The sequence below is a fragment of the Dipodomys merriami genome, unplaced genomic scaffold (genome assembly GCF_024711535.1).
Source record: "Dipodomys merriami isolate MVZ:Mamm:240054 unplaced genomic scaffold, mDipMer1.0.p SCAF_24, whole genome shotgun sequence".
In the NCBI taxonomy this organism is placed as follows: Eukaryota; Metazoa; Chordata; class Mammalia; order Rodentia; family Heteromyidae; genus Dipodomys; species Dipodomys merriami.
In genome coordinates this window covers 18,623,814-18,651,697 of record NW_027203826.1, presented here as the reverse complement: position 1 = coordinate 18,651,697, position 27,884 = coordinate 18,623,814, and the positions used below count along the sequence as shown (strand labels likewise).

The window sequence follows — 27,884 nt, the reverse complement described above, 5'->3', positions numbered from 1 at the left end:
GGGATTGCAATTTAGTATGTCAGTTTATAATGAATCTTGATTAATGCCAAGCAAGCAAACTTTGTGGCTTTATCATTCCTACCTATTTCCCTCTCCTGGGAATGTCTTACTCTGTTTATTGGCCAACAGAAATGCCCCTCCTCTTTCCAGTTCAGGAAATAATTGTGTGACAGCTCCTTCTAACTTTCAGTATTCACAGGTTTGACTTTGACTTCAGTGGACCTTCAAAGGAAGTGTTTTAGTCATTAATTTAAATTTTATGTCAGATCCTGAAGCAATAACTAATTTCATAGTAAGTAATTAGAAGGATAGGGCCATATATAATTAAGTATAAGCAGAGTAGATAAAATAGAAGTGCTTTGCAGAGTGGATTAGAAGTTAGAAACTCCACATCCTACTTCTACTTCTAGAACCAATGAATGGAGTGCTCTTTTGATAGCCATGTCATCTGTAAAGTACAGGGTTAGTTAGTGTAAGGTGAAATAACTCCATCTAGCTCTGTTCTCTGTAAGATGATGGTTACAATACTCATATCAACCTGAGTGGAAGGCAGTGATTGTTTAGCGGGGAGGATAATAGAGACCCTTGAAAAACAAACCATGGTAACCACAAAGATTGATCTTTGAAGCATAGGACAGGGTGAAGAAGCAGAGTAGGATTGCTGGAAGGGATTGCTGGATTGGTGTCATCCAGCATGTTGTTGTTGGAATAGGAAGGATCCTGAACTAAGCATTCACAGAAGTGGGTATATCAAGTCTTCGGCCGTTTGCACCCTCTGAGAATTGCCTTTCTATACATTCTCTTAGCCTTTTCTAGTACTCAGTCTTCTTTCAGAAGTATAAGTCTCACCAGCAAACCCCGTGGCAAGGACGAAAGGAAGATGTGTTTTTGCTAATCGTGGAAGGGCACATTCTCTTTAATTCTTTTTTTAAAATTTGCCTGCTTTGGCCATTCTGCGTAAGTCAGTGGTAGGCAGTGCTAAAACAGACAAACTTTGGAGCAACACACTTGCCTTTTCCCAGAGCAAAACACATCCTCACAGGACTAGCTGACTCTGTTTTCACCACCCATGGCCCCAGTAACGCCTGCCTCCAAAGCAACTTGGGCTGCAACTGGAAAAGGTCTTCTTTTAAAACATTTTCTCCCCAATAACCTTTGTTTTTTTGGCAAACTCATAAAATGATACTTAGTAACTACATAAAAGTTACAAAGCACAGAAAATAATTAAAATATTTTTGAAGCCACAGATCTCTTTCCACCATTGCCATCATTGTTAACCTCATTCACTGATTGCTCTTAAATTTCACACCTAACCCAGAACTGTTTCAATAAGTTAATTTTGGGGAGAAAAAGTACAGTATTTTAAAATGAATAGTTTGGAAACATATAAGAAGGTAGGGAGAGTAGAATAAAAACATGCAGGAAGATAAAAAGAATAGAATCCCTAGCACAAATGTCTCTAAATACAGATTCTGTAGTTGCAAGAAGACATTCTTCAAGGGATCTGTTTCAAGCATGATCCTTTTGGGGTTTAGCGTTTAGAAAGGGGTGTGTGTGTGGGGGGGAGAAACTAAACATCATGTGACATGAATCTTGGAATTGTTAAGACTTAACCAAAAATATGTACACATAGCAGGGCCCTGAGGCACACTAGTTTTAAACTCTCAATTCTGTGGTCACAGGCATGTCAGCCTTTGTAAGTCCTACCTGGTACTGTTTTACTTCCCTTAGTTTGATATTTCTACTTGCATTGTCTCCCCAAGGGTGTGGATGGATTTTCACTGACCTGTCTCTCCCTGTCTGCCCTGTCAGTAGCGATGTCGCCCACATAGGGGATAAGGGCTTTGTGTGCTATGAAGTAGTAGTCCAGGCTAGTGGGGAGCAAGTGACTACATTGAGTCCAGAGGCTTTGGGGATGACCAGAGTGCATAGGGAGCCTTAATTACTTATAATGGCCCCTGGATAAGCCAGATGCTGCCTTGGAGCTTGCTTGTGTGGGAAGGCAGCATGTTTATTAAATATGTTCAGGGATCTGAGACATAATAAAATGCCTTGTCCCCCGGGACTGACAGGCTGGGTGGCAGCAGGTACTTAGGATTCTCTTGGAGCATTCTGTCCTCCCTTTTTCCACCTGCCCCCCATCCTTCTTTCTTTCTGGGGGGCTGTTTTCTTCCTGAAGACAGCTGTTATTTTCCAGCTGCAAGATCCCAGTGTTGGCCTTTCTAGAAATTATACGGCTGGGATTGTTTTAAGGCGTCCTGGGACTTAAGGAAATATGGAGAGTCACTGGTTTCTGAAGAAGTTGACCACTGCTATTCTAAACTGGGAATCCCAGGTCTGCCAATAACGTAAAGACCTCGATCTTCAGGGAAGTTAGTTTGCTTCTTTAGACCTCTAGTTCTTCTTCTAGAGAGTGATGGGTTGATGATGTGTGCTCCTAATTTTCTTCCAAGACTCTAACTACAATTCCTGTTATGTAGGAAAACAGGTTAGATAATCCGTGCATCAGGATCCATGATACATCACCGACAGCTTGTAGGCATGGTTAGAGGCGTACGGTGGCTCTGCCCTTAGAAACCCTATTCCGTGGTGCTTGGTAAGTCTGGGGAAAGCCCTGATGGGAAAGATAGAATACCTGCAATCAGACTCTCTAGGAACCAATTGTGGAATGCAGTTTCTGGTGGCAGTGACCGAAAGCCAGTTCCTAGGGACACCTGTGAGGATGTAAGAGAGAGAGGAGGTAGGTCAGGGGAAAACCTAGGCAAAGATATGGCTTCAGAAATGTTTTAGCATTTGCCTGGTCCTGCAGGTCACTGCAGAGTGTGAATATATCACAGGGGTTGTCTCATCCAGAGTGAAAGGGACTGAGCATAAGTGCCCTGAAGTAGTAGTTACTGACTGATTATAGGTCTCCCTCACCACTGCCTTGAGCAAGCTTATGTCTTACCCCGCCCCCCCTGCCCCATACACATACTAGGGCTAGTCTGCCAACCAGGGACAAGCTTTTGAAAAAGGAGAGAGGGAGGAAGAGGGTGCATTAACTATTAGCAATGAACACATGAAGCAATGGGTATCCTCAGGAAATCTGAGGGGTGGGGAATAACACAGAATCTACTATATCCAGACTGCTAGGAATTGGACAGGGTGGATAGGGCTGTTTGAGTGGCCTGGCTCCTGGGATGACTGAACATAGGAAGAAAATATTCAAATGGGATTTCCCAGTGAGACCTATGTAATGAATGGTTATAGAAGGCAAGATGTGGTTACATTGGAGGAGGGGAAGACAGTGTTTAGAAACAGGTAGAGCAATGGGCTGGGAAGGTGGCTCAGTGGTAGAGCGCTTGCCTTGCATGCATGAGGCCCTGGGTTCGATTCCTCAGCACCACATAAAGCAAAAAGAAAAAAGCCGGAGGTGGCGCTGTGGCTCAAGTGGTAGAGTGCTAGCCTTGAGCTGAAGAGCTGAGGGACAGTGCCCAGGCCCCACGACTGGACCCAAAAAAGAAACAGGTAGAGCACTTGCCTTGCATGCATGGGGACCTGGGTTCGATTCCTCAGCACCACATAAACAGAAAAAGCCGGAAGTGGCGCTATGGCTCAAGCGGTAGAGCGCTAGCCTTGAGCTTAAGAGCTGAGGGACAGCACCCAGACCCAGAGTTCAGGCCCCATGACTGACAAAAAAAAAAAAAAAGGAAAAAGAAAGAAATAGGTGGAGGGAGGACTTGGGACTATCTGAATGCGGATTGCACAATAACATGTACTTTGTAATAAAAAGAAAATCAGAGGGTTCCCTTATGATTTGTACTTGTTTCTGAAAAGCATCTACATGGGGCTCTTGCAAGGCATCAGCAGTTCACTGAGAGAGGGCACTTCTTTTTCTTTCTATACCTCGTGTTTCTTAGCACTTCTTAATCTTAACTATACTCCACCCCTTTATTCTACCTCCATCATAAAACTTTGCACTGGCATTATCTGGCTGTTGTTCTGTTGTTTCCTTGGCCAAGGTTAGCTTAAAAATCTTCTTTCTTCAAAAGCTTCAGTAAATCCTTTCCTGCCTCCCCTAGACCAGACAGACCCATTTGCCTCCGTGTCCTATGGTCCCTTCAAAGTTACACATGTACTTGTGTACTCAACTGTTTCACAGGTTCCAGGGCTTCACAGGAGCCAGGACTAAGAGACCCATTTCCACCGAGTCATGGAATCCATGTCAGTTGGGGTGGGACAGGAGTTGTCATGCTTGGAGCTGGGAGGGCCTGTCAGCTGGTGAGGTACAGAATGTCTGGCCATGAAGGAAGGTGTCCAGCCTTTGCGTCCATCCTCGGCTTCTTTTCTCTTTCCTCCCCATCATTCCCCACTGTACGTGGAATGCTGCTCTCTCCAGGAATGGTCAGCAGAGACTTTGGACGGGTGCTCTGGCTGAGATGATTGGCCATGTTGGTAGGCAAGGGTGGCTATTGCAACTACCTCCCAACCTGACCTCAACTAGTAATTAATGAGGTTGAGCCTTTCTCCTTAAGCTGGAGCCTTGAAGCCAGAGGTTTTTCAACTCAAAGCAATTTGGAAACTTGGGAGACATATTTTCTGGTTTGTTTTCAGAAATGGGAGGGTCCAGCTGGCATTTGTGTGTGGAGGCCAGGGATGCCCCATCATAAAATATTATCTGCTTCCATTTGAGTGCTGGCATCTTCCAGTGATTGCTGAGCCTCCTGCCCAGGAAGCTGGTATATCCCAAAGACTTCCTTTCAGAACAGACCCTGTACTCTGTATTTCTAGCCCTACCTACCACTCTCAACCAAGGTGTGTGACAGGGAGTTCTCCCTATTGGAGCTTCTTTGCATATCCAAGAGACCTTTCCCCATGTGCTTCACAGAAGCCCATAGACTCTCTTAGACATCTCTTTCAAGCATGGGGCCTGACTCTGCCTCCACAGCCTCAAGGCAGGAGAGCCCTGGGGAGCTTTCTCCTTGCTCTCCCCAGCCACATCTTTCTTTCCATTCTTGCTCCTCCCACCCCACCTGCCAGCGTGTCTCCCAACTCCCAAAGATTAATGTGATAATTGCCATGTGTGCCTGTTTACTCAGGGAGTGGGTTGAGCTCACCACCCCCAACCAGGCAGGTTCCCAGAGAAACACATTCCCACGATGTCAGGACTGGGGCCTGCTGAGCACTCTTGTGCAGGTGGGCTGCCACCCCCGAACTGCTTTTTCTCTTGTCTGTCATCATCCTTGTCGTGTGCACAAGTGCACGTGTGCGCCATTCTGGGAAACAGCAGGTGAGAAAGAGGGAGAGAGGAGCCAGCCTGCTGGTCTAGTCAAGGGGAAGGGCCAGGCGGGGAAGGTGTGAATGAGAGGAGCGCCAATATCGTAAAGAAGAGGACGCCATTCAAAGGAAAGAAAATATCCTACTTGAAATTTGGCAAGTATATTAGTTAGGATGCTCCTGAGAGAAAGGGAAAAAAAGGGGGGAGGACATACAAGAGGAAATGGATCAGAATTTGGTGCCCATAATCCAGGAGGCTGAGAAGTCTCCCATTGGGCTATCAGCAAGCGGGAGAAGCAGAGAAGCCAGTAGTGTTCTCTTCTCAGAACTATGAAAGCTGATGGTGTCACCTCCAGTCGGTGACAAAGACCCAACAGCCCTCAGGAGACTAGTGGTGTGCAAGACCCAGAGTACAAGTTCAGTTCTTGCCTGGCGTTGAGATTCCAAGCACAGGAGGAAGAGGAGCATCCTGCTCCTGGAAGGGGATTGAGAAAGGACATGAGTCCCCAACTTCCACTTTTCCATTGTCCATCCCAGCTGCAGCCAATTGTGTGGAGTATCTGCCCACACCAAGGAATGCTCATCTACATCCAGTTCCTGGGCTCTGCATTTTGTGTGGGCTAGTCCTCTCTGGAAACCCTCACTCACATATCCAGAGACTATGCTTCACCAAACATTTGGATATTCTTCAATCCAATTTAACAATGTAACAGGTGTTCCATGAATGAGGTAACATTGAAGAGGAAGCCATGTGTGTAGCCATTTAGCTGTTCCACTGTAAAGGTCCTGGAGGTAGTTATCCCTGACAGATTCCCGCACGCAGGGCCTGCTCCCAGTACATCATGTTTTACAACCTGTTGCTTTCTAGTACCCCAGCATCTTGATCTGAGTCTTTAGCATGGCTGCTCTATATTTTTCCTTCCCTTCTCTTCTCCCCTTTTCCCTTTCTTTCCTTTTCTGGTACTAGGATGGTTTGAACTCAAGGCCTGAGTGCTGTCCCTTAGCTTTTTTGCTCAAAGCTGGTGCTCAATTTCTGGCTTTTAAAAAAAAATAGAAGACAAGAGCCTCTGATTTTTCCTGCCCTAGCTAGCTTTGAACCAAGTTATTAATATCTGTACCTCCTGAGTTATCTAGGTTTTACAGGTACAAGCTACTACTGGTGCCCTCCTGTCCAGTGACAAGGAGTTACTAAGGCAAATACAGTACAAGGATCAGACACAAAGAGTAGCTAGTTAGCTTTGTAATTCTGTCGCAGAGGCAATGGAGAGAGAATGAAGGGAGCGATTCTCCTCTTCTCCTCCACAGGGCCCCCTCCCCACTCCCTCTGCTATGAGACAGACACAGACACATTCCCACGAGGGAAAGCAGCCACTACGCTGTGCTAGCACTGGCATCCTTCTCTTTGCTCCCACTTTACACGGCATTGAGACATTTTCTGCCTTCAGCATTGTTGACTGTTTCTTTTTTAATCTCCAAAGATGCTTTAGGAGATGTCTCTCCTACACTGGACAATTTTTTTACGGTTTTAATGCTGATGAATCAGAAGGAGTTAGAGGCCCCAATTAGCATCGGAGAAACATTTTGATGGAGAGAAGTAAGAAGTCTTTTGTTTACCCACTACCTGTAGAGGTATGCCCTTTGTCCTACTGGGTTGTGTTACTGTTCCTGGGACAGCATATGAAGGTAGATAGAGACATGTGGCCAGGAAAAATGGGAGAATAAGAAGGAAGAGGAAACTTGGGAGAGGGGGCTAGGTGTGGAGAGGGTGTGGCAAGACTATTAAAAGGTTTGTGAATAATCCAGAGCAACTGTCAAACTATTCTCTGTAGCAGAACCTTTTAAACTGTCAGTCATCTGTAATAATCCCCAGAGCATCATGCTGCTCTTCCTAGTGTTGCTTTTCTCATTCCCTTTCTTTATGTCCTCTAAGAGGTAACAATGCTATGGTGGATGACAATTGGAACAATTCAGAGAAAATTCCACTGATTGAGGGAGTGCATCAGGATGAATTTGTATGACTTCATTTTTAAACCAGAGAATCATATCCTTAAAGGATCAATAAGTGGCACGTGTATTGATTTGTTGAGCATCTGGGCATGTCAAACCCTTTGTCCAGTGACAAAGGAGCACATAGTTAAGGTTTCTGCTTTAATATAGGTTAAAACAAGTCCCCAAACCATTGTCACACAATGCAAAGATGACACTGTCCAGGAGTATTTTATGGACGAATCGGGAAACCCATTCCAAATTCTGGGCCAACAAGGGAGTCCTTGTGCTTTCTTTTGTTGTTGTTTTAATTTGTTTTATACTTTTCCCTGTGGTTTCTGCATCTGATACACATTTTCAAAAACTCTTAGGCCAGATTGCTTTGAATGAATAAAGATGCTGTTTGACCTGTACACACACTCAAATTGCTGGACTCTCATTCCTGCAAATCCCCCACCCCCTTCCCTGCGCTCCTATTCCAGTGTTCTTACTTTGCACCAATGCCTGAGGCTCCTCATCAGTGAAGATCCTCTTTTCCATGGGATAGGCATTTAAAACTCAGTTTTGCTCCTTGTGAACAGTTTTTCTATCCAGGCAGGTGCTCAGCCATGTGAGACACTGAAGGGAGTCCTTTTATCCCTCCATTTTGTGGGAAATATTCGCTGAAGAATTAATGCACTTCATCTTTGAAAAAGAGGGATCCATATCTCAAGAAATAATAATTTAGCCCTGCATATGTGAAATGTACAATGCTGTACAGGAAGACCATTTGAAAAGATTTGGGAAGGAAGAGTCAGGGCATAGCTTAGACCCAACCCTGAAGGGCCTTTCAACATACTCCTGAGTTCTCTCTCAAAGATATGGTAAGACATGCTGCTGAAGGCAACTGCTTCTGGCAAGTTGTGTGGTATAATTCAACTATTCATAGGCTTTGCATCCAATATGTGGGAAAAGAATCCCCAGAATATGGAATTCTATGTTTTTCCCTTCCGTGTGTGTTAGCATGGGGGAAAGAGAACAAGAAAAGCTAGGGGATACCAATCAAGCGTTTCCTCTTTAATTCTAGACTTATTCTTTGCTGAGGCCAGTTTCTATCAGGGGAAGGTACTCCTGTGATGAAAGAAGGGAAGTCAGAGCCCAGGTCCAGGCCTGAGCAAGATGTAGAGGATCCCAATGTCGCCCAAGCACCCCTACCAGGGGCTTGGCCAACCTTCATGGCATAGAGTGATAGGTACCTTTGCCTTATTCAAGTTCCAATTTATATATGCAAAAGCTCAGGACCAGGCACTATAACCAGTAAGCATTTGCATGATCTTGGAAAAGAAATTTGATTTTTCTGCATGCAGTTTTCTCATCTGTTAAGTGAGGATGTTGGAACATTCTCAGGATATTGCAGTGTGGCTCTTTGTCCTCCATTAGGTACATGGCAAAATACGTGAATCCACGATAAGACCAAAGGGGAGTGAAGTGAGGCAGTGTTTGGCTGGTTTGCACTGTACTTGTTATGTCACCCTTAGTCTGAAGCGGTGAGAATGAAGACCTTCTGCAGATGTTATAGTTATTAAAAACTTTTTTTTCCCTTTCCTGCAGACCAATGATGCCTTAGGAGCCACCTGGAATTGGCTGTACTTCATCCCTCTCATCATCATTGGATCTTTCTTTGTTCTCAACCTAGTCCTGGGTGTGCTTTCCGGGTAAGCGAGATGTTTCTCTCTCTACTTTGCTAAGTGGAAACTAATGCCTCCTGACTCATGACAGATTCACTCATTTAACCTTTATTTGTAAGACACTAAGACGTTGCTTTGTGCCAGGGCTGTTCTAGGTGCTGGGAATAGGGTAGCAAATGATCGTTTTAATTGTCTAAGAAGTTAAAAAAATCTTATGTCAGTTACAGCAGTGAATACAACATCTAGTGAAAGTTTATTTATCTATGCATCTTTCTACTCAGTAACTCTTTGTCAAACACTGTGTTGGACAAAGTTAAGGACAGAAAGTAGAATAAGAAGTTTTATCCACCAAGGACTGTTACTCTATATAGTCTATTGTACATTAATTGTACATTTGTGACTTGAATTCACTTATATCAGTTTGCAAGTACTCAGTATCTAATATCTCAGTATGCTTTGCAAGGAGCACAAAAGGCATCGTTTCTCCTCATTTTTAGGCTTTCTTTAATTTCTTTTTTGTATGATTTTTATTGTACAAATATTGTACAGAGAGGTTACAGTTACAAGAGCAAGGTAATGAGTACATTTCCTATTGAGCATTGTTGCCTCCTCCTTTGTTTTCCCCTTACCATCCCTTCCCTCCCACCTCCACAAGTACTTCCCACCCTGAGGTTGTAAAGTTCATTACAACATAGTGTTTTGTACATCTCATTGTTACAATGGATCAACTTGTATACTTATTTAAGCATTTTTGCTTTTTCTCTTCCCCTCCCTGAGAGAAGTGTATGTATAAGATGCAGGGTATTTACATCAAATACCGTGAAAATAAGGAAACATGTTGTGTAAGAAGCCAACACAAACCCTTGAGACAGGAAATGGAAATTCTGTTACTAATGATGTCAGATATAATTATTTATTTGGCTGAAGTCATTAGGGTTGGTTTCATGAAGCATTGAGATTTTGCTTGGAATATAAAATATGTATGAGGATAATGGAGATTTTGTGGGATTGAACCTTCCATAAACAAAGATGACAAAATGGACATGTAATATCCTAATGTATGAAGAAACTATAATACAATATTCTAGGATGATGCAGGTTGGGAAAATACTTTATAGGACTTTATCTTTTATTAGACAAAATGAAGCTTAATTTTCTGTCACGTGGTATGAGTTCTTTGAATGACACTGTAAGATTTAAGTATAGGGACAGATTGAACCCTGTTGGTTATTTCTTGAGACTTCACTCACATAAATAAATTTAGAAAAGGGCACTAACCAGGACAAGAAGAACAGGAAGACTCCTAACAGATGAGAGATGTGAGCAAAATTTTCAAAGATACAGAATAAATGGTAACTTAATATAGTACTTGGAAAAACTGAGGGTTAATTGCCTATGGTGGGAAATGCCAGTAAACAAAAGCAAACTGATTGCAGTATAGGGCTTGAGAAATGCTTAAGATTTAGAGATGCTAGGTATTCCTAAGAACAGCAATGTGCATGGTGCTAAAAATAAGATTGATTGACAATCCGTACTCCCTCCTCTGCTTTGAATCTCAGTCTCCAAACAACATTGGCAGGTGTCTTCCCCACTCAACCCCCACCCCTGCCCAAGTTGGGAGACCTGTTTTCTCTAGAGAACTGAACCAGAGGAGCTTTGGAGTCTCTTTCCTAGGGTAATGTATCAACAATGTTGTAATGGAAATAGAGTTAAATGAAGTTCACAGTTCTCTGGCCCATTGTGCATTCTCAGAAATTCAGCAATGTAGTGAAGAGTTAAGGGAATTCCTCTGGAGGAAACTGTCTTAAGAGAAAAGGTGTATCTCTGCTGATATTTGCAGAGGCCAGAGAAACTGGCTCTTACCCCATTATCTTCAGTGAGACCCTTGAAAATTAATATAAAATTCATGTAAAACTAGTTTAAAATGGATTGATGTAAAAGTTTAATAAAAACAGAAAGGTAGTAAATGATTGGAATATAAAGTTGAAACCACCTAGAGAGTAGGAGGAGAAACAAGAAAGCCAAAATGGCCATATGGTACAGATCAGTTTGGGTTTTATAGTGAGACCTTCTTTCAAAAGAGAAAGAAAAGACAAAGAAGAAGGAAGGATGGAACAACTAGAAGAAAGAATACAATCTATTCAAAATTTCAACTTGAAAGCAGGAGTTCCATAAAGAGAACAGTGAAATGAGAAGGAAGAAATTGGCATATAAAAATGTAAGAAATGTTCCCAGAACCAGAGGCGAACATTGCCAGATTAAAAGATCTGTTGAGGCGCTCAACTAGACAACAAGGCTTCTAAGAATTTTAAGGCTTTTGTTTTATTTTATCACTTCCTGTCATCATTTTATCTCAATTTTTTTTGCACTATAACAAGTAACACCAAGCCTTGGGGGTCTCATGTACACATGACAATGTTCAAAGACCTAGATATTAAATAGTCTGAATTCACCTCCATCTCCTGAAAACTGAGGCACTGACTGCAGCCAGGTCTTTTCAGGGATGGGAGAACGTATTGGTTAAAATGTGTCCAGTTGTGCAAATAGTGAATGTTTAAAGAGGAGCAGTCAGAGGTCCCAGGTACTTTGTGGGAGTCCTGTCAGAGGAGGGGCTTAGTAAGCAGACCCTAGGAAGTGACCTCATCTTTGACAAAAGACCAAGGAGAACTTGGAACCCAGGTATCCAGGCAGCCACATTCCAGAGCCTGCTCCAGCTGGCACACTTATCTGAAGATAGCGAAGAAAATGCCATGTTTTCTTGTGTTTCAATTTTCACTGGTTCAGACTCCAGGAGATCCTGCAGACACTGGATCAACCCCCGATCCAGACCCTAACCCCAGAACCAGAAGAAGATTCTGGCCCTTTACCTGGAGAGACCAGGTGACACCTGGCAGCTCAGACCAGGACAGCAGGGATCCAGACACTGCTGTGACTCCTCCACGCCAATCCCAGGTGCCAACTGCTGTGGATGCCCATTGGGCTGAGCACACTCTACTAAAGATGAAGCTGTGTCGAGCTGTATCGGCAGCAGCTGACAAATCAGCATGGGTTCCAGCTGCTGTGGATGCCAAGATGGCTGTGTCCACTTCATCTCACGTAGATGAATCTCTACTGGGCCTGCAGAAGAGCCACTATGGCCATGTACCCACGTGGGTCTCCTGGTGGATCTATCCACAGCAGCTGAGATGGACCCAGCCTCACCAGAAGCACCATCTGATCAACCACAGCATAAGAGAACAGTTCTAAGTCTTGTTGTGCATCTGCCCAGGACATACAATGAAGACACCACTCCATCAGAGGCAGGTGATGAAGGAAGAGCACGGGGTGCAGTCGATGTGCCTCTCAGTGTGCCTCCGTCCTCACCACTGAGGAAGCACGGTTTTTACCAGCAGCAGCAGCTGAACGTGGGGCCGGTGATCTGCATCTGGAGGATTTCTTGTCTGCAGCATCAGACACAGACTCTTCTGCACTTCTGTCAGAAAATGAAGAGCTATGAATTGGTGTAGCCAGCCTGTATCTGTCCAGGGTATCTGACACTGGCTCTAATCTACAGAGGAAAAAACCAGCAAAATGTAAAGCACTTTGGCTTCATGAGGTGTCTCTGACCACCCCTTGGGATGAAAATCCTCTTCTGCCAGTAGCTGATGTCTAAAGAGGCAGTCCACATTCCAGCTGACCTCAACCTTGAAGTCACCCATGTCACGTAGGACAAATGGACGTCCAACCTTCGCTGCTGTAGAGATCTAGCAGGCTCTACAGACTTTGTCTGATATAGACTCACTTTTATGTGCAGAGAACAACTTAGCTCCAGCAGATAAATCCCAGTTTGATTGCAACTTAAGACTGGGAGCCTAACTGTGGGTGTGGAGATAGAGACTTCGAAACTCCTGAGCTCTGCTGAACTTAGAGAAGTCCTTTTCCTCCCCCTTGGAAGTTATCTGCTGTTTCTCTCTTCTTCTGTTCTTTCTATACATAACTTTCACATTGGCTTTAATCAAAGTTGACTGTTATTCAAAAAGAAATCTGATACATGTGCAGGGATGTTCTGTCCATTGTTCTTTCCAGACAGTAGGGAAGTACATACCTGGGTGGACAAAGCTCAGAGACTAGCTAGCTAAAATGTTGGATGCATACCATGGCATAAAATGCAGCAGTTAGGAGCAACAGATAGTATGTTCACATGGAACAGAGACTAGCTTAAGAACAGACTTCAGCAAAATAGGGAGACATTGTGATATCATACCATTTACATTTGTGTGCGCACAAAATGTACACGACTCATAAAAATACACTCAAAAGTTATTTCCTGAATAAACTGTTATAGTTTATATTGTAAGATGACAGAAAGCAAAACTATGAAAATGTCCACTGAGCATTCAGCACAGCTAATAAAGAGCTCGCCAGGCTGAATCAGTATGAAATGCAGAACATCAGAGAAATGAAACTTCAGTAAAGAATATTCTTGGGGCTGTGAAGTTGGCTCAGTGGTAGAGCGCTTGCCTTTCATGCCTGAGGCCCTGGGTTCGATTCCTCAGCACCACACAAGCAAAAAGAAAAAAGCTGGAACTGGCGCTGTGGCTCAAGTGGTAGAGCACTAGCCTTGAGTTGAAGAGCTGAGGGATAGCGCCCAGGCCCAGAGTTCAGGCCCCACAACTGGACCCCCCCCTAAAAAAAAGAATATTCTTAAAGCTTCCAGCTATTAAGAAGTGAATAAAATTTACCTACCAAGAATCAGAAATCAGGAAAGCATTTGGGCTTCTGATAAGCCAATATAGAAATTCCTAGAACTTTCAGCAGGAAAATACATATATTTTGGGATCATTTGTGGAGCATGAACTCAGGGCCTGGGCACTGTCCCTGAGCTCTTTTGCTCAAGGCTACCACTTTGAGCCACAGTGCCACTTCTGGTTTTGTGGTAGTTAATTGGAGATAAGAGTCTCTTGGGGACTTTTCTTCTCCAGGCTAGCTTTGAATGCTTAGATCTTAGTCCCCTATGTAGCTTGAGTCACCAGCACCTGGCTAGGAAAATAATTTTTAAGACAAATTTGCCGGGCACCAGTGGATCTGTAATTCTAGCTACTTAAGAGGCTGAGATCTGAGGATTGCAGTTCACAGCTAGCCCAGGGAGGAAAGTCCCTGAGACACTTAGCTCCAATAAACCACCAGAAAACCGGAAGTGGTGCTGAGGCTTAAGTGGTAGAGCGCTAGCCTTGAGCTGAAGAGCTGAGGGACAGCGCCCAGGCCCAGAGTTCAAGCCCCATGACAAAAAAAAAAAAAAAAAAAAAAAAAAAAAAGACCAAGTTCTATATCCTGCCAAAGTGCAATTATTCATGAAGATGGAATAGCAATAGCAATACTTTTGAGACATCTTTGGAAGAAGTTACTGTAGAATGAGTCCTCAAAAATGAGCAATGAAGCTGGGCACCTGTGGCTTATACCTATAATTCTAGCTATTCAAGAGGCTGAGATATGAGGATCACTGATCGAAGCCAGCCTAGGCAGAGAAGTCCATGAGAACACTTATCTCCGATAAACTACCCCCCAAAAGCTCAAGTAGCTCTGTGGTTAGTAGAGTGCTAGCCTTGAACACAAAGAGGCTCAGAGACAGCACCTAGGTTCTTCGTTCAAGCCCTAGGACTGGCAAAAAAAAAAAAAAAGGAATAAGATGACAGCTGCCAATGGCCCAGAAGGCATCAGAAGTTTGAATGTGATAATAGAGAGCTCTAAACAAAACAAAACAAAACAAAACCCCTCAAGTAACTTTAAGAAACAAGTGAAAATACCATCTTCCCTGATACGTTCTATTCAGAAAAGTGCTGTGGTTTTGTGGTACTGTGTAAGTCAGGCATGGCGGCTGATGCCTGTAACTGCAGCACTGATGAGGTCCAGATAGAGGGTGATGAACTCAAGGCTAGCCTGGGCTGTATGGCAAGACCCTGTCTCAAAAATAAAACTATGCATGTGAATATTTGTGGGTGCATTTTGGCACAGTTTAATACTGTTGAATGCCACAAGATACAGAAGGATTCGTTCTTGAGAAATAAAAGCATGGTAAAGGCCTGCTTTCCATTGTTAGTGTTGAAGCTTAAACTTGCCTCCCGTGGTATCAGAATGACTGGAGTCCGTGGGGAATTGGGTATCAAAGACTGAATTCTCAGGTTCCACAGAAAAGGAAGCCTTCAAGCAGGATCTATAATTGAAAGGTAAAGAAAGTTTAAGCATAATATTTTTTAAAAATGGAGATGAATACCCAAAGAAACAGAGAGTTGAAAGTGGTTGCCTCTGGGGAGGGAGATTCAGGGGTTGGGAGAGGTGAGGTGGAGGGCTGCTATTTTTTCATTATAAATCTTTCAACATTATTTGACTTTTAAAAAACTCTACATACATTACTTTGGGAAAAAATAGAAATTAAAATTTTAAAGTAAAAATATGACATGCATACAAAAAAGTGTAGGATGGGAGGAATATATATGGAAGAGCATTTGTCTAGCATCAGTGGGGGAAGGGTTGGCAGTTGGAGAGATCAGATTCAGATAGATTGAGAAGGAAGCAATCATTCGTAAGCCAGCTACATGGCACTAAGAGCTGTGGCGGTAATTGGTGAACTGGTTATGAAGGAGGAATGGGAGTCATTATGCAGGAGTTCGTAATAGTGTGCTTCTTGAGTCTTAAGACCTCATGAGATTTCTTATGTCTGGACTGATTCACGGAGCTTCCCCTACCCCCTTTCACATCTTTTGTTATGCTCAAGCACTCTTCTAGCTAACTCTCTGCATAGCCTGGTCCTACAACTCAAGTGCATTCGCTCTGCAAGTGACCTAAGGACAGGCCCCCACAAGCAGCTTTCTTCTTTTACGTCTAGTAAGAGATGCTCTCTTGTTTCTGTCATTGAGATTCCTTATCCTTGCTCATTTCCTGTATGTGTCCATATTTTAGTTGATAAAGTTTAAGTGAGTTTCTTACTATCTGAGAGAGGAGAGTCAATGTTGTGCTAGCAAAAGTCATTGATGTCCTAGGTAAGATTCCAGTACACCAAAAAAAAAAAGTGTCTTAACAGAGATGGGAATGAGAAGTAGAGGCTTCAGTTTGGAAGCCTCTTTTTATTTCCGCTCCGGATAGACAACAAGAGGACATGGGAAGAAACCCTGTGTTTAGTGTGACCCTTACAGATGGGAATCCTAACCTTGGAAATAGCTACTTAATAGCATTGGGTACTCTGACAAATTACTCTGAGTCGGCTTCTTTTTCCATAAAGTGGCCTACCAGTCTCTCCTTCATGTAAAATATAGCCCAAGAGCTAGCATGGAGCATCCCTTACCTCCCAAGCTTCCTCTGCCCTTTGATAAGAATTATATAATATGTGTCCTCTGTTAGGTCTAAGTGGCTTTCATCTGCGTAGCAGTCCATAGATGTTTGGCTTGAGCCAGCTGTGGGGCTGTCAGCTCCTGGTTGGCTGGGAGACATCCTCCTGGGGTTGGAAAATGCCACAAAACTCATGTAGCAGATGCCGCCTTAGAACTCTGGAGAAGCCTAGGAAGTGGCCCTGGCAGCTGGGAACAGCTGGTGTGAATTTAAGGAGTGCTAACAATAAGGGCTTTACAGGCTGAGACTGAAATATTTCTGCCCTGGTTTCTTTTCTGCATTCGATGGCTGCATCATCTCTCCAGCATTTGGGTGTGTGCATGGAAGTCGCAACAGGGGGTCCTGTGTATCAAAAGGGGCTGTGAGCTTTCAGTGCTGCCTGGCTGGCTTTGTAGTGCCTCTGGAGAGGATGTAGCCCTTCTCCTTGGAATGGGGCTTTGGAATGTGAGTTTTGAGGTCACCAGAGAAATAGTTCTGAAAGTTTTCCACCCAGGGAACTGACTTCCTATGGCTTGCAGGCAGTTTGTATGTTATAAGACAAAGCAATTCCAAGAGCAGTGAGACATGGCAATGGAAAGGGGAGGGACTCCCAGGGCTCCTGTGTCAGGCAAGTGAAGAAGAGAGGCTGAATGGGAGGAGGAAGGCACTTATGGCTCCCTGAGGACCAAGTGTGGAAATTACTGAGGCCCACATCCAAGGCGCTGGGCATCGGTGGCTGGAAGGCTGTGAGATGTGTTCATTGGCTTCATTTTTTTTAAAAAGGAAGGATGGATAGAAGCATTGTAGCATTTTTACTTGTCTCAGAGGAAATGGGATTTGATGAAAACCATTAGCTTAGCCTTGAAGAGAAGCAGAGCTTCCTGTCTCCATGGCAACAAACCAGGGCTGCATAAGCACATCCTGAAGTGCTGTCAGGGGCTCCAGGGCCGAAGGCTCAGGCAAACAGAAAATGACCCTAAGCCATTCAAGCTTCTCTATCCCGCTGCTCCTGAGGTTCCTGGGGAGACAGGGAGGTAGACTTAGGGGAGCAATCAAGCTGTTTCCAAATGAGTAGGGTCATTCAGGTCAAGGACTGTCTAAAATGTGCACAGGTAGGAGGCAATGTAAAACTTCACATATGTAGAGCATGTCATAGTTTTCAAAGCAAGTTGAAGATGAGATTTGTGCAGCAGGCATATAGTACCTTTATTTCAGATGGGAGGAGGAATGGTTAGAGAAGCTAAAGTCTAACTAGGTACTGACAGTGGTGGAGGGAAAGCTACAATTGCTTAACCTACAGAGAGGTGTTTATTTTAGGATGCCAGGTGGCCTCCACCATGGATATTGACACTGAAGGTGGCACACCTAAAGAAAGGTTGTCTAGACTATCATCCTGACAATATAGATTTGGGTACAAGTTTTAATGAGCATGTACATTGATGCACACACTTACATGCTGGTCTTCATCTTTGCAATAATATGACCTTGACAGACAAGGTAGAAGGTACCCACACCCACTGTAAGGACGTCTTTCCCTGTTGACTGATAGGGAGGGCTGAGCTGTCAGTATTAGAGGAAGGATTCTTCTGGTTGCACCTCTTTAATGAGTGAAATGACTTCCACTCATTCTAGCAAATGACAGCTGTCTGTCTCATTTGCTGGCTGCATCTAACAGTTTAGTATAATTCTGCATTTTTAAGTGTTTACTATGCAGAAGACATCTTTCTGGATGAATAAAACAAGGAAACTGTAAACTAATGGAGGAAACATGTCAGAGGCCACACAAGGGGATCTAAGTTCAAGTAGTTCAGGAATCTAGTCCCTTCAAAAGCTATTTAACATATATATATATATATATATATATATATATATATGCATGTTACATATTTATGCAAGGCTTTGTTTTGAAGAAAAAGGTAAGATGGAGGTCTTGGTTGTAGGAATAGACTAAACAATGGTTCTTTCTTATTAAACCTTGTATCTCTTTAGTTACTTGTCTTGGCACATTGGACATGGTACCTGAGTGTTTCTGGGGCCTATGTTGAGGCAAGAATAGCTGCTGGTCTTAGAAGGGAACTATTTATGCCCAATCAGTGCTTCAAAGGAAGATCTCTGAGAGCTATTGATGGATATAGATTAGACATGTATCTAATCTTCCGTGACAGACTGACATGGGTGTGTGAATGAACCATGCAGTAAGTCCCCTGCTGAGATTCTAACATTGACATCAACCAAGAGAAATTCAGTCATTTACTCAAATAGCAGAGTGCTTGCTATGTATTACTCACTGCCAGATTAGATAAGAGAAAGAGATGCCACCTCAAGGAGTTTATAGTCTAGGTAGACATAACAATAAGGGGTGGTGGTATTTTTTTGTGTGTGTGCTGGTCTTGAACTCAGGGCCTGGGTGCTGTCCCTGAGCATTTTTGTTCAAGGCTAGCACTCTACCATTTGAGCCATAGCTCTACTTCCAGCCTTTTCTTTTTCTTTTGGTTGTTAATTGGGGATAAGAGTTTTGCGGCCTTTCCTGCCTGGGCTGGCTTCAAACCACCACCCTCATATTTCAGTCTCCTGACTAGCTAGGATTATAGGCATGAGCCACTGTCATCTGGAGACTAGCATCAGGTTAAGAGCAACTGAAGATGACATGTGTGTGCATTTTTGACAAATAAGTGGTTAATGATTGGCTAGAAGAGAAGATAACATCATATAAGGTTGAAGTGAGAAGAAAAACCACCCTAAAATTATAAGCAGCTTGAGTGAAGCATGTTGGGGGAAATGGGATGGATGAAGCTATGGACAGGAGCAGAGTTTTGTCTTGAAGGACCTCTTGGGCTAAGCTTATGAGTTTAAACTTGATCCCAGAAGCTCATGGGAGGTTCTGAGGCTGTAATCTAAGAAGATGTCTGATATCCATTTGAGGGTCCACTTGGAAAAAGTCTACAGAAAAGTAAGACCAATTAGGGAGACTCATCTAGGAGCATCAACCTTTGAGTGAAGTGGAGAAGCGCAATGGAGTGGGGATTATAGAGGATGAGTCAGAATGGAAGGTGCTGATGGGGTGGATCTATAGTTCTGTGACTGCAGTATATCTGAATGTACACTGGGATAAAAAATAAGAGGACAGTTTCTTCAACTGTTTTTGGATTTCTGAATTAAGCTACTAGGTGGCCAGAAGGGAACACAGAACAAAGAGTAAGATGTGAGGGAGATAGGGTAGGTTTGGGACCTATTATTGCATTTGAAGAAATAAAACACATTTTCTGCTCTTTGGCTAGTTCACAGCAGTGAAGTAGAAGCTGTTTCAGGTTGCTTTTAAAAAATATTATTAAAGCTATGATTTATTGAGCCTGTGCTATGGACCAAACAGTGCCAGTTCTGTGACACACATTGCCTCATTTAATTTTTTTAATGCTCCTGTGAGGTATTACTTTTTTCTCTTATACAAAGGTTAATTGTGAGCTGGGCCCCAGTGGCTCAAGCTTGTAATCCTAGCTACTCAGTAGGCACAATCTGAGCATGGTGATTCAAAGCCAGCCAAATCAGGAAAATTATCTCCTTTCACTGGTAAAAAGCTGGAAGTGGAACTGTGGCTCAAGTGGTAGAGTAGTATGAGCCTTGAGCAAGAAATCTAAGGGACAGGGCACAGGCCTTAAGTTCAAGTACTGGTAAACACAAAATAGAGGGTAATGTGGCCAGGAGATTTGATTATTTGCTTAAGTGAACAAAGCAGCAAAGTCAGAAATTTCAATCAGGGGGGCTGGGAAGGTGGCTCAGTGGTAGAGTGCTTGCCTTGCATGCATGAGGCCCTGGGTTCGATTCCTCAGCACCACATACATAGAAAAACCAGAAGTGGGTGCTGTGGCTCAAGTGGTAGAATGCTAGCCTTGAGCTGAAGAGCTCAGGGACAGTGCCCAGGCCCAGAGCTCAAGCTCCACGACCAGCAAAAGAGAGAGAGAGAGAGAGAGAGAGAGAGAGAGAGAGAGAGAGAGAGAGAGAGAGAGAGAGAAATTTTAATCAGGCCCACCAGTCCTAAGTAAAAAATACCCTTAAACATATCTTCCATATAGTTGACATATCCTTTATGGAAGGAAATGATCTGGCACCTGATACAGTAACATTTGGTGAAATGAAGGACCCTCAGTAGTCCTACAGACAGAGTTCATCTCATGGCCGGTTATTAAAAAAACCACACTCCATAGAGTACTGTGGTTCCTGCTGTGACTAGAAGTGTACTGATAGGTTCAATATAAAGTTATGTGAGTTTTATTGAAGACCCGTATTCCCCGCAAACACTGCTGTATGTATTAGCTGTGTATCAAAGCAGCATAGTTTCCTCTTGGAGGAAGCAAAGACTTTCATGGGCCTTTTGGAGTTTCTTCCTGGCTTCCATGTCATACATGAGGAAACTCGAATAAAGTGAAATAATTTGCTCAGCTAAACACACAGCTATGTGGTGACAGATCTTGGCAGGAGCCAAGGTCCCCTGGTGGGCTGACCAGGGTGCTTTTCCATCTGTGCCACAGAGGTGACCGGGTTATAAATTTCATATTCTGCAGTGTTGGGTGTGTACCTTCTATTACTGAGTCATACATAAAGTACTAATAACCACCATATAGGCTTATTAGGGACATGAAATCAGATCATGAGTACAAAGTGCTTACTATATGAGAGATAATAAATGGGGAAAAGCCATTATTCTGATTTACCAAGTACTTCCACTGAGTCAGCATGATCTCAGAACACATACCATCTGTAGGGCTGACCATTCAGGACAATCTACAGACAATAACAGAGCTGGATTTCAGCCTTGTTTCACACATAGGACCACCAAGTAGCCTTTCTCCACGTGCCATTCCTTAGGAATATCTGTCTACTGACCTCTGTGGTTTAGAGTAGGCCGCCTGCCTCAGTCTTCTTTTTTCTGTTCTTTTTTGGTTTGGGGTCTGGGGAGAGGTGTTAAATCCTCAGTTACCACTCACAGGCTGTCTCAACTCTGACTTCCTTCATGGTATTTTTCAAGGTCCAAACCCTGCTACCATTCTGTGATGAGGATTAAACCCTCCCCCCCCCCCCCCGCAAGTTTCCCATAGAACAACATATCTGTTACAGAATCAATTACTTTATGATAGCGTTATGGCATTGAATTGTAGAATTTAATAATGATACTATACACAAGCTATGTTAGTTATTGATGGCTAGTCATCTGCCTGATACTTTGCTACAGCCTTTATATACATGATTGCAGTTAATTTTTACAACAGCTTTCGTGTCAGGTGGTACTGTCAACCACGGTGTTTTGTTTTTTTGTTTTTTGGTCGTGGGGCTTGAACTCTGGCCCTGAGAGCTGTCCCTCAGCTCTTCAGCTCAAGGCTAGTGCTCTGCCACTTGAGCCACAGTGCCACTTCCAGTTTTCTGGTGGTTTATTGGAGATAAGAGTCTCAGGGACTTTCCTGCTTGGGCTGGCTTTGAACCGTGATCCTCAGATCTCAGCCTCCTGAGTAGCTAGGATTACAGATGTGAGCCATCAGCGCCAACTTCAACCCCATTTTTAAATAGGGAAACAGGTGGAGAGAGTTAGTCTTTGTTAATACTGAGCAGCAAAGTTCTCCTGTTCCCCCTTTCTCATGATGCCCTGTTTTGCCCCCTGCTATCAGCATTACAAATATTTCCTTCAACCTTGGGGCTTTGTTTCTCTTGCTGGGTACCACTTGGCACCTAATTAGATCTGACCTAACATTCCAATGTTTTATTTGTGTGCGAGAAATGTCTGCTGAATTGAAGGGAAATGGAGTAACACTAGGACTCTGTTGGAAGTTGTCATATACCCTATGACCTCCTGGACAGCAGTGTTGAAGAGAATGAAGGAAGAGGCTGGTGGTTTGGGTCAGATGCATCATTACTGGCATTGGTGCTTCTCTATGGAGTGAGAGACTGCTTATTACTTACACAAAACTAATTGTCTTAGGTTGACCATTTTTACACATGGATGTTAGCATTTTTTTCTGGTTAATTACTCATACCTGTTGTCCAGTTTCCCAGTGCATCTTTATCTTTTTCATATGAACTTAAAATATTTATTTGTAGAGTAAGACTATTAACCCTTTTGTGGTATATGTGGCAAATGTTTGAGGAATAACAACATTTAATGGTTAAAGTTACCATGTTATTGGGACTTGTGGGAAACCAAAGCTGTTAGGAGCCAAAAAAGTGGAAACAGTCTTTTTTTTATTTTTGCCAGTGGTGGGACTTGAACTCAGGGGCCCAAGTGCTGACTCTGAGCTCCTTTGCAGAAGCCCAGCACTCTACCACTTTGAGCCACAGTTCCATTTCTCTCCACTTCCAGCTTCTTCTGTTTATGTGGTACTGAGGAATCTAACCCAGGGCTTCATGCATGCTAGGCAAGCACTCTATGACTAAGCCACATTGCCAGCTGGCAGTCATTTTTTAAAATCTTTTAAAAAAATTTTCTTAATACTTTTTTTACTGTAAAAATACTGTACAGAGGGGTTACAGTTACATGAGCAAGGTAATGAGTACATTTCCTATCTAGCATTGTTACCTCTTCCTTTGTTTTTCCTCTACCATCCCTTCCCTCCCACCTCCACAACTGCCCCCCCCTCCCAAGCCTAAATTGTAAAGTTCGTTTTTCAACATAGTGTTTTGTACATCTCATTGTTACAATGGCTCAACCTGTATCCCTATTTAAGCATTTTGTTTGTTGCCTTCCCCCCCCCAAATTAGAGACGTGTATATTCAAGATGTAGGCAACCTCAAATACAGTGAAAACAGGGGTTATACCGTGGGGGAGGAACATACAAAAAAACAAAGGTATCACATGGTACAGTATAAATACATTAGAAACAACAGCAAGAAAGAAAAAAAAACACTTGTGTCCTTATCTTGGGGTTCATTTCGCTTAACATCATCTTTTATGGTAATATGTACATAGCTTTTGACTTTTTCTGCTTGTTCCCAACATACACTAGTTATTGCAAATAAGGGAGACCATGGGAACTATGCTTCTTTGGGCCTGGCTTACTTCAGTTAATATAATTTTTTCCAAGTCTTTCCACTTCCTAACAAATGGGGCAATGTCATTCTTTCTGATTGAGGCATAGAATTCCATTGTGTATATATACCACATTTTCTTGATCCATTCATCTACTGAGGGACCTGGGTTGGTTCCATATCTTAACTATAGTAAATAATGCTGCAATAAACACAGTTGTGCTGGTAGCTTTAATATGGTCTTGTTTGTGATCATTTGGGTAAATGCCCAAAAGTGAGATTGCTGGGTCATAGAGGAACTCTATGTGGAGTCTTTTGAGTAACCTCCATACTGCTTTCCAAAGTAGTTGAACAAGTTTACACTCCCACCAACAATGCAGTAGGGTTCCCTTCTGGCCACATCCACTCCAGCATCTGTTGTGATTAGAATTCTTGACTATAGCCATTCTAACTGGGATGAGGTGATATCTCAGAGTTGTTTTGATTTGCATTTCTTTTATGGCTAGAGAGGTTGAACATTTCTTCATGTATCTATTGGCTATTCTTATTTCCTCTTTAGAGAAATTTCTCTTTAAGTCTTTAGCCCCCTTATTTATTAGGCAGTTGATTCTTTGAGGATTTGTTGCTGGGGGAATTTAATTTTGAGTTCCAGGTTTATTTTAGATATAAGACCCTTGTCCATTGTATGGCTAGTGAAGATATTCTCCCAATCCCTGGGCTTTCTATTGATCTTGCTAGCTATGTCCTTTGCCATGCAGAATCTCTGCAATTTCATGCAATCCCATTTGTCCAACCTTTCTTTGATTTGTTGTGTTTCTGGGTCTCTATTAAGAAAATTTCAGCCTGTGCCAAGGAGACCTAGGGTTTCTCCTATTTCTTCCTGTAATGTTTTCAGGGTGTTGGCAGTCATTTTTTTTATTACTTTAGCTCATTTCATTCATAAAGCAGTTCACGGATATTTTATTTGGTTCTCGAAAGAATTCTTAGCAATGCATGATCCTTATTTTATAAATGACATTACAGCTCATAGTGAATAAAGCAGGCTCTCAATCACAAATCCAAAAGTAGGGTTTCTAACTCTCGGCCCAGCACCCTTGCTTCACGAAAGGGTAGCTTAGGATGTTCATTTTCACACATGTGTGCAGTGTTTGCCTGTCTAGGGTATGGACACATCTGAAGAAATCTTACTGCTTGGTTTCTACTGAAAACAGAGACGTGATTTACATACATCCTCCAGCATAGCAAAGTGCCTTTCTGAGTTCATTCAACACATATTCACAGAGCACCTCAGTTCTAGGTGCTGGGATTCAAAAATTTCTGTCCCTGGGGAGCTTATTCTGTGTTGCACACATAATGTGCAGATTCTGTCATATTACTCTTCATTTTTGGACTTCATATACTGGAAAGGCTTATGAACAGTGGCAGTCTACTGCAGTTGCTCTGTGGTGCTAAAACTGCTGGCTAAGTCAGGGAATGTTGAAATGTGATGCAGGCTCTAGTTCTTTTATTCTTGAAAATGATGTTCCCTCTGAAAAAAATCAAGCACTGGTGCATGCTTTCTCTTACCTATCTAGGGAGCAGAATAGGCATAGAGAGCTTGGTTGAGGTAGATGATCATTGGCTGAGGACACATGGTGGGAGGGAGGGGGTTCATAGTCATATTCCAAAAGGTTGACTCTGAGGCGCAGGGTCAAATTGTGGAGAAATCACTGAGTGGGGCAGAAGAGATATATACTCAAAAAAAACCACCCAAACCCAGTTCTTTTTTCATAAGGGTTTATCCTGCGGTAAAGAAACATGGACAACTTATGTTGAGACCTGATTTGGTGCCTTGTGGCACAATGAAGTTGTTTCTGCTGTTAGAGGATTTTCCATAAACTTTTTGGTTGGCCAAAATCATAGGTTGTTGAGATAATCCAAGTAGAACCTTGCATATACTCTAACTTAATGTAGATCCAAGTCTCTGAGTCTTATATGTGTATGCATAAATATACATACATATACCTATACACATACTCCCATGCATGTTTTTACCCATGTATGTGGTACTTTATACACATGTGTTAACTCTGGTGTCTGCACTTCAGTCTCTGTCCCTCCATGAAGTACTTCAGGAACCAGGAGGTAGCGATACCATTCTCTGAATTTGTCTTGTGCAATGACTCTACTTCAACCTCTTTCAAGAACCTTTCTATCTTAAAATCTCCCTTAACCTGTTTTCCAAAAGAGAAGATAATTTTGACTTGTAGAATAATATTGCATGAAGAAATACTTAGGAAGATAGCTTTGCTAATTGAATCCTGGATTCAATTGATCTATCTGCTTCAATACCTCCCTTAGACATCTCCAACTGAAGATGCCCCAGCTGAATTCCTCATCTCATCCTCACCATTGAACTTCCACATTGCTCTTTTATATTCTGCCTGCTACATTGATAGCGTTCATTTTACTTATCTATTTTATAAGATGAGACCTTAGTTGCTTTGTATACTTTCCCCTCACCTAGTCCGTGCATCTGACTGCTCCACTTGGAAGGGTTTTGTGAACTATATCTGGATTCGACAAACAACTGGACTCGACAGTTGGTTCTCTAAATGCTGTTTCTACTCTGAGCCAACAAGCTTGCTGTTCATGGCCAAAACAGTGATAGTCTTTATGTCTTCATTATGTTGGCTTTCTATTCTCTAATCGATAGGATCACTCATGTATCCATTTCATCAACTTTTCATAAGATAGGTATGGAGCCTCTTGCTGTGTGCCAGGCAGTGTTCTAGGTTCTCAGTGTGAAGCTGAAAGCAAACTGCCCTCAGAAGCTTGCATTGTATAAGGGGAGATGCCATGGGACGTACATTTTGAGTTAGGGAAACGAAAAACACAAATCCCATTAACAAAGCTAACTTTCCCCTACTTTAGCAATTTCATAATATTCCCTAATGCTATATTAATCAATGGAAAGAAGTTTTTTTTACCTTACTCAATTATATTAAAATTATAGTTAATTATATTTTATCTGTGAGGGCTCTTGATTATAATAGCCACTCAGGAAGCTGAGATCAGGAGGATTGTGATTTGAGGTCAGTCTTAGCAAATTAAATTTATGAGACTCCTCCCACCCCTTTCTTAATAAATGAATGGGTTTGGTGGCTTGTACCTGGCATTCTGGCTTATGGGAGGCTGAGATCAGGAAGATCAAGTTTACAGGCCAGCCCAGGCAAAAGGATTTGCAAGATTCTATTTGAACAGGAGAAGTCGGGCATGGTGGTACATGCCTGCCATCTTAGCTAACATTTGAAGCATAAAAATAAGAGGATTGTGGTCCAGGCATATGCTTGGCACAATACAAAACTATTCGAAAATAACCAGGGCAAAAACGGGCCAGAGGATCTGTTTTGGATCTTTTAGCCAGAGGATCTTTTGTGTATCAGCAGTAGAGTACTTACCTAATAAGTACTAGGCCCTTAGTTCAAAGCCTAGTACCACCATAAAAGTTTACCTGAAATTTTTTCTAAAAATAATGTATAAAAGAATTGTCAATACAAAAAAGAATTTCCAGCACATGCACAGTGGCTCAAGCCTTTCAAGCTACTTTGGAGATAGATTGACTGGATCACAGCTTAAGACAAGCCTGGACACAAAGTTGTTGAGACCCATCTGAATAAAAATGTTAGGTATGGTGGGGCACACCAGCCATCTCGGCTATGTAGCTGGTACAAGTAGGAGCCTGGGCAAAATTACAAGACCTTACATGAGAAAAATCGAGTGCCTGCCCAGAAAGGCCGATGCCCCAAGTTTAAAACCTCAGTACTAATTAGAGACGGGGGGAAGAGGTAGAGGAGGAGGGGGAGGTAGAGGAGGAGGAAGAGGGGGGAGGAGGAGGAGGAGGAAGGAGGAGGAGGAGGAGGAGGAGGAGGAGGAGGAGGAGGAGGAGGAGGAGGAGGAGGAGGAGGAGGAGGAGAAGGAGAGGAGCAGGAGGAGGAGGAGGAGGAAGAAGAAGAAGAACCACCACCACCACCACCACCACCACACCTTTGGACAAGTAAAAAACCTTCAAGAGAAAGGTCTTTCTAAGGATGATACAAATCTAAAGCTAAAAAAGTGACTAGATGATATTAAGCGAAATGAACCCCGATAGGAACACAAGTGGTTTTTCCTTTCTTACTATTGTTTCTAACATATTTATAATGTACCATGTGATTTTTTTTTGTTTCTTTGTGTGTTCCTCCCCCATGGTATAACCCCTGTTTTCACTGTATTTGATGTCAGTGCCCTGCATCTTGTATATACACTTCTCTAATTTGGGAAGGGGAAGGCAACAAACAAAATGCTTAAATAGGGATACGGGTTGACCATTGTAACAATGAGTTGCACAGGACACTATGTTGAAAAATGAACTTTTCAATTTAGGTGGGGGGGTGGCGTGGGGGAGAGTACAGTTGTGGAGGTGGGAGGGAAGGAGGGATGGTAGGGGTAAAACAAAGGAGGAGGTAACAATGCTAGATAAGAAATGTACTCATTACCTTGCTCATGTAACTGTAACCCCTCTGTACAGTATTTTTAAAATAAAAAACATATAAAAACCAATGGAGGGGGTAACAATGTTCAATAGGAAGTGTACTCATTACC

At 42.8% G+C, this 27,884-nt stretch overlaps 1 protein-coding gene across 9 annotated transcripts in view; it reads left to right on the top strand.

Moving 5' to 3' along the window:
- The window catches only part of Cacna1e (calcium voltage-gated channel subunit alpha1 E), a 468,612-nt gene that overhangs the window by 313,212 nt on the left and 127,516 nt on the right, over window positions 1–27,884 (top strand). For all 9 annotated transcript variants that reach the window (XM_070034322.1, XM_070034321.1, XM_070034325.1 and 6 more), the window contains exon 9: window positions 8,833–8,936. In XM_070034322.1, the coding sequence (XP_069890423.1) occupies window positions 8,833–8,936 (104 nt within the window). The remainder of the gene's footprint in view (window positions 1–8,832; window positions 8,937–27,884) is intronic.